The 14216-nt window shown below is 40.2% G+C and overlaps 1 protein-coding gene across 1 annotated transcript; it reads left to right on the top strand.

Moving 5' to 3' along the window:
• Positions 1-378: 378 nt before the first annotated feature.
• PSMB2 (proteasome (prosome, macropain) subunit, beta type, 2) lies at positions 379-8179 on the top strand (the record flags this gene model as incomplete). The annotated part of the gene is made up of 5 exons (XM_010073459.1): positions 379-583; positions 1157-1227; positions 5342-5504; positions 7006-7055; positions 7947-8179. Coding segments are annotated over 5 exons (597 nt in total), but the record flags the coding sequence as incomplete, so codon positions are not given.
• Between the last annotated feature and the right edge of the window lie 6037 nt (positions 8180-14216).

Raw genomic sequence — 14216 nt, 5'->3', positions numbered from 1 at the left:
CAGGGCAGGTTTTGTTCGTTGTAGGCGCTGCTGGCCGGTCTCGGTCACTCAGAGGGAGCCTAGGCCTCAAGGGGCCGGTTGGTCAGAGTTTCCAAGCCTGAGCCAGTGTCACTGCACTGTGTTGAGTTGTCGTGTTAACTTACCGGCTCAGGTTGACCCGGTCCTTGCTCTGTACCGGGGTATGGGTGTGTTACAAACTGCCCGGGGCTATCGGTGGGTGAGATTAAATGCTTGGTTGTGTCTAATTCACTAGTAAAATATGATTCAGGGGAAAAAAAATAAATATTGTAAGTAAAAGCATCAGTGAAATTCATAGCACAAGGCATGGGAGCCAAACTGTGATGTGTTTTTGGTTTCTTTATGTGGTAAAATGTCTAGGGGAGTATCAAGCCTTTGAAATTCTCTAAAATTATTTTTTTCTGCCTGACTGTGGCTCTTAATGTTATTTTTCTCTGCCTAGACCATGACAAAATGTTTAAGATGAGTGAAAAGATCTTACTCCTGTGTGTTGGGGAGGCTGGAGACACGGTACAGTTTGCAGAATACATCCAGAAAAACGTTCAGCTCTACAAAATGAGAAATGGTGAGTGAAGGAGAAGAGTTACTGGGGGTTTGGAAGCAGAGTTAACGATAGGTATCGTCTACAGCTGAATGTTGATGGAAAGTCCTCAAAGCTTCTCTAGCTTGAAGGATTTCTGCATTTGTAAGTGTCAAGCAAAGGTGGTAGTGAAGGCAGGATGAAGAATTGGAGATTGGATTGTTATTAAACCAAGAGGTTGTTCCAAAGCCCAGCTAACCCATTTGTAATATAAATGACACAACAATAGGTTTGTTAGTAAAATATTTCTCTTAATATGTCCATTGTATGACAACTGTTGTCAGTTTTCCTGATACACTTGACTGAAAAATTCAGGCCACATGTGAATAATATTGTCATTTTTTGAAGCTGTGTATTTAAATGGTCTATACAGTTAGGAGCTGCCTGGATTTTGAGGACACTTTTAATGCTTGCAGCTTTCAGAATCAACTGGAATTAGACAAATGACACTATGTCATTAAAGAATATCTTGTTATTTCAAAATAGGAAAGGCAACTCAGGAAGTGAAGCATGAATATGGATTTGCACTGTTATCAAATACACACATTTCTTCTCCAGGTTATGAATTGTCTCCCACCGCAGCTGCAAACTTTACACGGCGAAACCTAGCAGACTATCTTCGGAGTCGAGTGAGTAGTAGCTGAAGGATTTTGGCAAAGGTTTACAGGGGAATATTTCCATGATGAAAAAGGTGGCGGCTTCTGTCTTTAGTGATGAATTCACTTTGCTAAAAGGATGTTTTATTAAAATACAACTTGATTTGCTTATTTAAAAAACTTATCACATCACTTATCAATAACTGCTACAACTACAGTCTTAAAATTCCAGCCTTAGGCCAAATAAACATTTTGTCACAAACACTGCAGACGGCTAAGTGAATTAAGCCTCTTTAACATTGAGATAAGGTTGTCAGTTTTCATGCAAATATACTGAATCCATTTAATCTTCTTGGAAAATGATTTAGTAGAGCAAAGCTGTTTGATGTACTTAGCAAAACAAGTCCCTTTTGTAAACAGCAACACGATGCTTTTGGTAAATATCAAATCCAAGTTGGAGCTGTATTTTCAAGGTTCTAAACTGCAATTACTGATTTTTTTCTCATGGTATTTTATTCAAAGTATGAAAGGGGCAAACGGACTGTTAAAGATCCAAGGTTAGGAAGCATTTCATGAGCGTTATTCTCAACATGCTATATGAGAGAAGACAAGAAGAAATAAGATGTTGAGACTGAAATTGAACAACTCTGTCAGGGTTAGGGCATGGGATAAGTTATATGGCTTTTTGGTAAATTTGGCCAGCAGGATGTGGTGTTGGTGTGGCACTGTTGTCTTCCTCTGTGCCATGTCCCTTGAGGGCTGATCTTCCCCGTATCTCCCCTCCTTCCTGAGCCCACGCCTGTCTTCCAGCTCATCTCTCCAGATGGGCAGCACAGTGGGGAGGACACTGGCAAAGGCAGATGTGTTTGTTTACCGGAGACGAAATGTTGTGCTGTTGCAGATGGCAATGCCCTGGAGCAAGTGGAGCACTCTGACACTACTGTCACACTACAGTGATCTCTACACTGTGGGGAGAACTCTTTTTCTTTAAACGTAGAACTTAAGGATTTGTTTGTCGGATTTAGAATTTCATGATACAAACCTTGCCATTGGAATATTTTTCCCGTGAATTTTGTTACATTTTCGTCATAATTTGTGGGATACCAGAAGGATAAACTGTAGCGCTCTGTATCTGTTCAGATTGCATATAGGATTTCTGGGGGTACTAATCTAATGATGTGGATGATAACAAATGAAAAGGTAAAACATGCCACCGGCTCCTGTTAGGAGCAGGAAAATAGTTCAGAAGTAAAAAGCTTGGTGGAGAAAAAGGGAGTTTGTTGCTGTGTTGCTGCTCACCGTGTGAAGCTGTTTGTGTTGCGGAGGCCAGCGGGTGTGTGAAGGGGAGTGGCTAGCAGCGGAACAGCGGTTTTTCAGGCATTGTACTGTTGTCATGGCTGAGTCTAAAGTAGAGCTGGCTCTGCATTGTTAATTGCCATCTGGGTTCTTCTCTGTGTTGTCTGGTTTGATTTCATTTATCAGCCTTGTGGCTCATAGAGTCCAAGTTCCTGGTGTCTTGGGAATGGCTGTCTTGTAGGCAGTGCCTTGAAATTGTTCTTTTGGTGGAAAGTGTCAAGTGTAATGACACTGGGCTTGTAACCTCAGGCACTGCATTACTGTGCTCTTCTTTTACTGAATAGTCAACATCTGGGTTTTCATGGTATTTCTCTTTTTAAAACATGGGGTTTGTGCTCCAGTGTAGAATCTGAAAAGAGTCTTCATTGATTTCTGTTTGGATGTTGCGCTTGAGGCAAACCTAGAAACTACTTTGAAGCCAAGTTTTCACATAGGTGAGTGGTGCTGTAGTTCCTCTTCCACTCCTCCAGCACCTCTCTTGATTCACCCGCTGAAGCGAGTGCCAGGGTTTGTATATTTAACATACTGCTGACGTTGTGTGGTGGTGTGGAATAGGGAAAGTAACCCCCTGCCCCTCCAAACCCAATGAAGTTCAGTTTCTTCTTGTGATCCTATGTTTAATTATAGGTGACAGGGTCTGGCCCGAGTCCAAAGGAAGACTGTCAGTTCCTCTTTCCTTGTCCACGCTTGGCAGGATGCTTCCTCACGTCCCCCTTTCTCCCCCTTGCTGTGACTTTGGCTTCCGCCAGATGTCACGCCGCTGCTTGTCACCGCCCAGCATCGCGCTGCTGATCGTGTTGATTTAGTGTATTTATCACAACTGTTCTCTTCAGCTGTAAAATCTGAAGAATTTCACACATCTCTTAATTGCTGTAGTTATTTTAAATCAAACAGCATAAAGTGCAAAGCTACTTGGGATGAGAAATATTGCCTCTAAAAGGAAGAGATTAGGTTTGGAAAAAAATAATAGTCTGTCCTGCAATGTTAGTTATCCACTCATTTGTCAGCCCTTTAATCACACCAGTTTTCTAAAGAGTTTAGAATTGTTGGTGTGGATTTGGTTACAAAAGCCAAGGCTGCCTTTGGAACGGACAGAAGGATGTACGAGGAATGCCAGTCCCAGCAGAGAGGTTTGTGTCTCACTAAGACAGTACTAAGAGGTGCTGTCTGCGTATTTCATTTGGAATCACAGAAGCAGTAAAGAGATTATGTATATTTTATAATGTTTAAATCCTACCTTTCTTGAATAATAGGGAAGCAGGGGGGCCGCTTTAGGTTTGAGTTTTAAGAAGTTGTCCCCTGGGCCATTAGTGGCAGAACTTACAACTGCAAAACAGCTTACAGATTTGTTGTGTATAGCACCATTTATTTATGGTTGAGTATCTCGCATATGCCAATGTTGGTAATTCCAAGGCACATAATTGAGTGATCTTGTGTCATGGCTCTTAAATACTAACTTGTGTGATGTTTCAGAATAAATAAATGATGAAATACAGACTATTTAAATGATACAGCTGTGTGGTAACTTGGTTCCAAATATTCTTGAGTACTTTGAAGATTAAATCACACAATTGACAGTGATGTTTGATACACAACTGTAGCCTGCTTTATTCTTTCTTGCTGTCTGGTGAAAGTCAAAATACAGTGTCCTGTAGTGTTTTTTTGAGTGCGAATTCACTGTGCTTACTATCAAAATGAACTTTTTCCTGTGATAGTGTTTTGGCTTTAGGGTGAAATTGTGTTTGCTTGTTCTGATATATTAGTTGCATCATCTTTTTTTTTTTTTTTTTTTTTGTTGCTTTTTAAATCTAGATTTTCCAGCATTTTAAGAGATATACTGTTAATATGATTAATAAGAAACATTATATAAATATGAAAATACTGGAAGTGTATAAAAGCAGTTTTAAAAAAAATATATAAAATGCCATTCTTCTGAGCCTACATTTAGAACTAATACAGTGTTATAAATGTTTCATGATCTTATGAAGTACACATTGTGGAAGAAGATGGTTAGGGACATCTGCTTATTCATTATGCTGGAACACACTACACCTGAAACACAAAGGAAGCAGCGAATGAATTGCTAAATTTGCAAGTACAGCGCAATAAAAAGGTGTGGTTACATCCTGGCAGCATGGTGTTGCTGTATCGTAGTAGTCAGTTTTGAAAAGAAACAAATCAGTTACTTAAATCTTCATTCACTTGGTCAAGCCAGCCTAGTATTAAAGGTTAAATTTGGAACATGCAATAAAAATCTAACTGCCAATTAAGAAGACAGCGTAATGCTGTATATGACTAACTTAGCACTATATATAAGCTTTCATATGTGCTAAAATGGTCTGTCGTTAACCGTAGTGTGACTGAGAAAAGAACATGATAAATTCACAAAGAAGTTCTTATAAACTGCAGAATGTTCACATTGTGCTCACATGTTGACAGTAAAAAATCCACAAGTTTTATGTTGAGATGAAAGAATCTGGTGGGAAAACAAAACTAGAGTTTTAAGTTTGAATGTGCCATGAAAGCTTTAAAAAAAAAAAAAAAAAACACGCTTGTTTTCAGGAGAATTGAAGTTTTATGTTTTTATTTGCTTCTGCACTCCATATTGCCAAAACACAGAATTGTTTTCAGATTGAGATGTGTAATCACCTGCAGAGGGTATTGATGTAGTAGCTCGTAGCATTTTATGGCAAAGAATTGTGAAGCCAACTATTCTGTAGGTGGCATGGGGAGTTCAGATTCGAAGATGTGGGTGTGGCTGCTTTAATGAAATCACCGTTTCTGTTTGTAGACCCCTTACCATGTCAACCTGCTCCTGGCTGGCTACGATGACCACGAAGGTCCTGCCCTGTATTACATGGATTACCTCGCGGCTCTGGCTAAAGCTCCTTTTGCAGCACATGGATACGGTGCATTCCTTACGCTCAGCATCCTTGACCGCTATTACAAGCCAGGTAAGTGGAGTCTGTGGAGAAGAAAATTCTCCTGTTACTGATTAATAAATTAAAGGCTTAAACTGGGAGATTGACGTTTGCTGAGTTAGATGGTCCAGCACAAATGCTGTGGTGCTACAGATCTGAACTGAACTTTTTGTTAGAATAAATGTAGCTTTAAAAGATTGCTTTTTGCTGAAATCGTAAGGTGAAACTAGTCAACTCCTTAAAGTGTTTTCCTGTTTGAAGCATAACAGAATGTAAGTGAAGGAAGTTTCAGTTTCTTCTAAAACATGACTAGACTTCCCTGTACTATTAGCTGCTAGTAGTCTGTTTTTAATAAATAACGTTTTGATAACTTTGTCTTCTACTTGCTTGTCTGCTGGCTATGACATGTGCATTTTCCTGGAGTATCAATCTTCAGAGGGCAGTGCCAGATCCTGTTGCTCCATATCTTGGGTTGGCTTTGTGTGTGATCCATTAAAAACATACGAGTGAAAAGATATTCCTAGCCAGACTGCGGTACTCTGAACTGGTGGTGGTTGAACATTGGTTTGGTTTACCGTTTTGTGCATTGGTAGCTGTTGAACATAATTCTTATACGTGTCTGTACCTGCCTAAAGTTTTAATTTTAGAATCATAACCCAGTGGTTACACTGCCAAGGAATAAACGTGGCCCTGTCCCTGCTTTACAGATGAGAAACTGTACGAAGTTTGGAATATTGTTCATCTGACACTTTTAGCTTTAGCTACAAAACAGCTTCCCTCCTGTCTGCAAAACTGAGTTTAATCTCATAGCAGAGATGTTTGCTTAGTAATCCTTTCATCTATCTCCTGCAAGAAATGTAGCTATACACTGACAACTCTATTCTAATGGGGCTTCAGCCTGAACAGTAGGTGCGGGTCTGGAACAAACTCTAGAAACAAGTCCTGAGAGATCCACAGAGCTTAGTTGTTTTCTAGTCCTGTCCCTTGAAAGATGGCGCTGCTCCATTTTCACCGTTCCTTGTGAAAAGAGAAAAATAGCGAGATACAATAGGTTGTTGTGGCTCCCCGTCCCTATAGAGTGCTGGGTTTATCCTAGCGTGTGAGAATAGCAGGGGCATCACACACGTGCCTTTCCCATTATTAAAACTAATACCCAGCAGGGAACGTAGCACTAAAACCAGTCTCCGCCTACTGTCACTGACTTGCAGCCGGCTGTGGCCAGATGGAGCTGATTTAAAACTGTAATAAACTCGAGGAGAAGGAGACGGCTGGACTTCTCCAAAGCCCAGTCCCTGGCCATGGGAGGCAAAATTCCGTCATGCTTCCCATTCAGTGTAACAAATCGATTCTCAATGGCTTGTTGCAGCGTGAGTGCTTCAGTGCAGGGCGTCCTCAGTACATCTGGAAAGTGTTTTCTGTGAGCTGGGAAGGAGAGCTTTCGGTGCTCAGCTGAAAAGTTGTTTAAATTTAATAAAGTTTCTGTTGAGAGAGATGGCCTCTAATTAAATCAATCTGTGGATGTTTTCTCTTTCAGGTATCACACGTGAGGAAGCTGTGGAGCTCCTCAAAAAATGTCTAGAGGAGGTGAGTTGCCACAGTTAAGCCTTGTGATCTTGAGGAAAGAATGTTTGTTTGCATTCATTTGCCGATATTTTGCTGTTCCTCTTGCGGCATTTTTTTTGCTGTTTTTGCCAGAAGGGGTAATAAATGCACATTGACCAGATGTGGAATAGCTACTGAGGAAAAAGATTTGTGGGCACTTGGGTTGTCTTAGCATGGTTCATGTCCTCCAGAATGTAAACTTGAAGCTTAATTGCTTTTCTTTACTCCTGCTTCTTCCATGCTTAGCATAATATTTATAGTCTTTGACTTTTTCATTTTGTGTTTCTTCTGAACATAATGCAAGCATCCTTCTGCTACTTGTCACACTTCACTGGTACATACTTCTGTGGGCACTTCTCTGCCAGCTTCTGAAGTGATATCTAGCTGAGGTAAAGATTTGACCTTAAAGTTCATGATCAATTTCAGCGTAAACATAACCTTTCAGATTCCAGCGCTTTTATTGTAGGAAAATAATCTTTATCCTTGTCTTTAAGAGATTGAATTGAACGTAATGGGGAAGAAACATCTGGGGAACCCTCAGGAAGAAGTACTCTAAATAGGTTCTGTTTGAAGTTTTTTTTTTTGATACACTTTGTGCCCCAGGTTGCAGCCCACTCTAGTCTTTCCTGATAAATGTCTTCCTTGTTAACAGGCTTGTGTGTTTTGCGTCTCTAGGCTGGGCTTGTCTGACATGGCAAGGCTTACAGCAGAGAAGAAGCTCATACTAATTGATTCCTGAGCAGTGAAAAAAAAACACTCTGGTTCCTTATATTCTAGGTCTCTAGAACCAGGATGGAAGCTTTGTGCTCTCCTCTTTTATCTAAGCTTTGAATGAATCTCATCTCTTTTGTGTTTTTGTCTTTTGTTGAACAGCTTCAGAAACGCTTCATCCTAAATCTGGCTTCTTTCAATGCCCGGTTCATTGACAAAGATGGCATCCATGAAGTGGAAAACATACCCCTTCCAAAAGCAGTGTCCTAACCCCTGAGATCTTTCTTCAGCAGTCTTCTTTTTTGTTCACTTTTGGTTTTTTTCTGTTCATTTGAAGCATACAAGTAATGTACTGCACTGGGAGATCGAATAAAGATTGACATTTGTATAGCCAGCTTTATCTTCTTATTTCACTGATACTTCCTGAGGGTGTAAATTGTTCCACAGTGAAGGGGAAACTTGATTTGCTGTTAGTGGGTGCACATTCAGGTTACTTATCTTTCTTTCCTCTTCTGAGGTTTTTACTTCCACCTCCCTGCAAGTTTTCTTATGTGTGGGAAAACTGGTACTGTATTTTCTAGATGACAATGTGCTGTCATCCACTCTTGTCGTCATAAGCTCAACAAACTCTGGGCAAGTGTTTCATGCTAAACATACAGCATCTACTTTATTTTTCCAGAGATATTACCTTTGTCTGCTTTATAAAACAATAATAATCGAGTTTTCAAAGACTTAGTTTGCTTTTGCTATACTTTGTTTCAATCTAATCCACGTGAAAAAGCAGGTTTTCAAGTAGAATGGATTTGAAATGCTAGTGTCATAGAACGTGATTCTGTTACTGGGAAAGAATATTCTCCTGCTGGCACAGTAGGCTCATAACTACATTAACTATTTTAAATACAAAGTGATGTATCAATTGTGTGGTTTTTCTTCATTGCTGTGTCTGTACATTTAGAAGAACATGAAAGACGTTCAATGAGAAATAAAACTGCATCATTTTTCCTAAGTCTTTGAATCACTGTTCACTAGCTAGAGCTTTGTTTCCGTGAGAATAATCCCTGATCTGTCTAGGCTCTAGATGATGGTTCCGTATAAAAACCCCATTCACAGAACAGCCTCAAATAATTATCATGTGGCTGATACTTGAAGTCTGCCCAGAAGAGATTCTTCTGAGAATAATTTTCATTGCGGCTGCTTCCCTACTGGAAGTTGCATTGAATGAGTTAACCATTTAAAGTGCTCTGTTCGGGCGCTTATTTTATGTTTGAATAAGCTTGGAAAAAGAGTCTTGGAAATAGAAGGGCGGATGTATACAAGACTGCGTGCAGACTGTGTGGCATGGCATGACACCTGCGGTCTCAGTTGGGAAAGGTAAGTGACAGACCTAACTGTATTTGTCAAAGCTGGTTTTGTCTTGCCTCAGTGTGCTTGAGAATGTTAGTCTTTTCCCCAAAAAGTTGTCGGTCATAAAGACAAAGTATTCCCATCATACTGAACATGTGAAACTGGATTAGAGACTGAGACTTGCTTAATGTCACAGTAAAATTTGAAGCTCTAGTGCCTTAACTCATCCTGCCTCTTAAGACTGCCCCTACACAAATCTAATTAACTTAACTGAAGTCCCATCAGGCTTTGTAGTTTAATTCTTTCCAGAATGAGTTTAATTATCAACTGGTTTTGTTGTAGCCAGGACCACAATGGCTTTTATTTAAGGCCGATGGTGTATAACCCTCTGAAACATTTTGCTGAAATTTACTTTGTCTTTTAAAAACCTTTTCAAAATTTTTTTACACTAAGAAAAGTAGTCTCCAGCCTGATGATTTCCTCTTGGCCGGTCACATTTAACGTGAGTGGAGTCTGAGTGTTCTAGTTCTGCAGTTGAAATCTCACCCCTTCACGTTGCATTAATGTATTTGTTTAGCTTAATGTGCGGCATCTCTAATTTATTTTACCACTGATGTTGAATGTTTTTGCAGGTTTCTTGTCTCTCTTTTCAAAGTCACTGCAGAGTGGCTGAGCTGATGTGATATTTTTGTCACTGCATATCAAAGCAGTAATGCCTCCTTACTGGCAGCAGTCGTTATTTCCGACACCCAGCCTGGGGTGTGGTGCTATTAGATCATGTGAGTCTGGCAGAGAATCTGCCTGGAGTTTTTATTGGCGCCTATTTGCATGCAGGTGATTAATAAACATAAAACAATTATTCCCTTGCAAGCACCCTTGTTGGATTCAGGTTGGAGCGGAACATATGTTTTGCCTGAGGGCAGGGACTGGGATCTGAATCCCCCATTGAGGGAGAGATACAAGGGGCTGTGTCAGAAGCCAGCAGAACACAACCTCTGGGAATGAATAAAAGCAGACCCTTACTGCAAAGCAGCAGAACAAAAGGATTGGCCCACAGTGAGACTGGACTTGAGCCTCTAATGAAGTAGATTTTTTTTGAGGACTTTCCAAGAATTTACACTTTTTAACAAAAGGTGTAATATTTCTGTTGTGTAACTTTGGATTGTTTTAAAGGTCTGCAGTTGTGATCTTTAAATTCAGAAACATTGAACTTTTATTTTTGACAGTAATATATGGAATTTGTTTTAAAAATCAATGCTTAAGTTTCCCATTTGCATTATTTAAGGAGAATGAAACCTCTTACTTGCTTAAATTTTGGCCCTAAAGCTTTTGGAAACCATATTTTGCCTAGAATACAAGAGTACCTTTTGGAAAGAATTCACCTTTCCATTTGAAAAGCATCTACATTTATCATGACAGGCCTCTCTTTCATAAGAAATCTCTGAAAGAATTGAGCACTGCAAGAAAGCACTGCTTTCTGCTAACGAGTTTTTGGTTCTTCATATTATAAAAAATTAATGTTGTAAACCAAGGTACCATATTCCTAGGGCATTGTAGTCACAGTGAGCTATTCTGCTGTGCTTTGGCTGGTAATTCTGACCATATGTTTTACTGCCAAAGCCTCAGGGCCTAAAGAGTTAACAAAGCACTTTTTCTCGTTTTAGGTTTCCTGTTTAAAGATGGTCTCTTCCTGAGCACTGTGCATGTAACAGATCATTGCACCAGCTCATCTCTTTAGGAGCCCAGAATTTGCTCTAAGATCGGTTTACAAGGGAACGGAGCCTCTGTGCCTTAGGCCACGTTACCTTGGGAGTGCTTTGCTGAGAGAAGTATGTGAGTTTAGATGCAGTGCTTGTAGGTCTTTTACTTGGTATTAATTATACCTTTTAATGGAAGAAAATCTGCATCTGTAGACCTTCATGCAGACTAGAAACATTGGCACAGAGGAGGTCAGCAGTACTCAGAGTACTGACTGGCGGAATTGTCCTTGGCACGAGTTTGTAATGTCATCAGGACAGTTCTGCAGTCCTCAAAGTGATTCGATGATTCGAAGTCGTCTTGAGTGATGAAGCTTCTCCCTGCATGGGATGGCAAGTGACAGCCAAACACAGACATGCAATTAAAAATCGAAACAGCTGGAAGGTGAAACCTACCTCCTGTCTTGCTGTATTTGGCCTTTATGTGGAGCTACGGGTAGGGGGGATTGCCCCAAGTTGATTCACCTATGTGTTTCCCCAAGATTTTTCCGGTCCAGGAAATCCATGACCCCGTTCAGTTAAACCAGTCAAGAGGTGCTTCAGCCATGTGTGGGTGAAAAGCCCTTGGGCAGGGGCTGCTTTTTTGGTGTAAACCTGAGTGCCCCCAGCAAGCGTGCTTGTAGAAATTAGTGAGCTGCTGTAGAGACATTTAAAATTCTTTTTCTTTAAAGGTTTAACCTTATACAGGGTTCCCATGGGGTGTTATCAGTCTGCCATCAACAGTAATTAAGGGCAGGAAATTTTCATGTGAGCACTGATCAAACTAAACAGACATAAGTTGTTTTAACAGATTTTTCAGAAGCAAAATGGAAGTGGTGGAATTAAAGCATGCAACATCTCTTTCCTATGTTCTTGACTACGTTGGTTTGAACCTTTGTGTACTCTTGGCTTGCTGAGGACTATGTTAAAAATAAGTTAGTTGTCTTGAAAATCTAAAGTGACAGTTTAAGTGTTTTGTTTCTGTGCTAATGTGCAATTAGGTAGTTATCCAATAAGCTTATTCATGTAGCCTAACTCAAGACAGCTGTGAAAGGAATGGAGAAAACCCTTTACTGGTGAGGAGTGGGGAGAGGGGAAAGGATGTTTAATACGATCCATTTCAGAATTGCCGATGTGTTCTTTTCCCCTGTGTAATATAACAAAGCATTAAAGGTCAGCATGATTTGTGAAAAATTAAGTTCTGCTGATCCAATCTACAGAGAGGTGAAACTCAAATGTGGATAGATCTGAATACCGGCCAATGTAGTGTAAGTTTGGGTCTATAAATTAACTCTAAGGCAACCGTACAAGGTGGGGCCAACCTAGTCTATGTCTCTGAAATGAAGAACTGGCGCAGTGTCTCTTGATTTGGGTAAAGTACCTTTTGCTTGGTAGAGGCATCCTTGATGTTGTCAAATATTTCCACTGTTTATGCACAAATATGAAAACAGTGCATCTCCTTTAGTTAACTTGCAGAAGAAAAAGCAAGCTTCATCATAATTTGTGTCAGTATTTTTAGGATTATTGACAGCATCCTACTATAGCACCACTCTTAGTTTGTGGCAAAACCCCATGCATCTCCCAAGCCTCTTCCATTCAGCAGAGGGCAGTGATCTTGCACCGCTGCCTCCTTACAAACCCGTTTGTCCTCTTCATCTCTGTGCAGATCATCTGATGGTCCCAGAAACTCAGCATCATGGAGAATGGATTAATGCCTTGTCCAGCAGTGGCAGGCAGGATGTACAAGGCTGTTTCTTCCCTTGGAAGATGCATGTTTTATTTTTCACAAGTGTTGGACAGTTGTCCCGTGAAACAGGTAATTATCCTGGTTTTCACAAGTGATGGCTAAAATGGCGAGTGACATGACAAAATGACCAAAAAGAGCAACTGGAACCCATCTTCTGCTAGTTCAGCCAACCACTAATGAGCAGAGAAGTAAAGTTAAAGTACATCTTTAATTTTTTTTTTTTTTTAAAAGATAATGCCATTCTCCCTTGCAAAAGTGCTCTTGACACTGCTACGTGCTTGAAGTGGGGATGCTCACAGTATTTTATCAGCAACCATATTCTGGGGAGGAAAAGCTGCAGCACCATGTGATACTATTTTCAAAGAACTTTCTGTGATCCTACAGGAAAAAAAAAAATGCTTAAGAAGAAAAAAACAGGAAAAGTCTGAAATGGCTGTTTTGGAATGTGGAATATTATAACACATTCATGTGCTTTACCCAACAAACACGGAGTGTGTTGAGGCCATGGCTGAAAGGTGTCGTTATGCTCCTGGGTTTAGCAGAAAATGCACTCGTCTGTATAATTAAAATGTCCACAGCTGGAGTATATGGGAATCAGAAACTTTAAAGTATGGAACCAGACTCTGACATCTGGGAACTGGGAAGACATTTCCTAAGCTGTTGGATCATTTTGTGGTTTTCTTTTTTTTGAACAGCATTTTCTTGAATCTTTGAAACTTCTGTTACTAGACAAGGCCAGGTACAGGATATAAAAGGATCTCCAGGGTTTACTTGTTTTTATTTTCTCTCTTTAAAAGAGATAAGGTTCAAACCTGTTTCTCTTTTCATTTTTTTATAACCATCCTTAAAATCATGTAGCTCTGAGTGGGCACCTTTAAGAAGAAAACAAAACTGGGTTCTGATGTAATTTGTCTTACAGCGTGCACCCCAAAGCCCATGGGAAACCTGTCCAGCTCATCACACTGGGCCTTTGGTCTGGTACCTCTCATACTCCTGGGTTTGTGTGTTAGTATTTACCTTAGTGTTTATGGCCTGTGCTTTGATGAAACATCAGGAAGGCTGGTTGTGTGAACACTGCCAGAGGTCAGCTTGCCTTCATCTCCGATGTTTACATAAGCTAGTTAAAGATTTGAGGTTAACCTCTGCTGATGTTTTGAGGAGCTGTAAAGCCATACGTTTTTGGTTTTGGTTTCCACGTTGTCTCCAACATTTGCAGAGAACTAAACCAAAAGATTCTTTATGTTCAAAAGCTGTGAAAAAGTTTATTAACACATGGCACTAATAGAAAAAAGCTTTGCCCCAGATGGAACTGAACAGGGCTGTTTTTCCTCCCAGCACTTGGCTGAGATCACTCCTTAGCTCAGCAGATTCAGAGGCACTATGGCAACTTTTTAAAAGAATACTTTAAAACAGGAATGTTTCTTTATTTTTTATCTTTCATCAACGTCTTCAGACTTTACCAGATAAGACCTATTGTGTAGAGTCTCCAAACTGTCCATCTTTCTTCCAAATGTTATGAAAGATGCTTCATGGGGTGGGCAGGTTTTGCCTTGCTTATTTTCCTGGGGACAGCTGAGCACTTCTCAGTTTGCCTGAAACCTGCCT

The sequence above is a fragment of the Pterocles gutturalis genome, unplaced genomic scaffold (assembly GCF_000699245.1).
Source record: "Pterocles gutturalis isolate BGI_N339 unplaced genomic scaffold, ASM69924v1 scaffold18987, whole genome shotgun sequence".
Taxonomy (NCBI): Eukaryota; Metazoa; Chordata; class Aves; order Pterocliformes; family Pteroclidae; genus Pterocles; species Pterocles gutturalis.
This window is presented reverse-complemented; position numbering and strand designations above follow the sequence as displayed.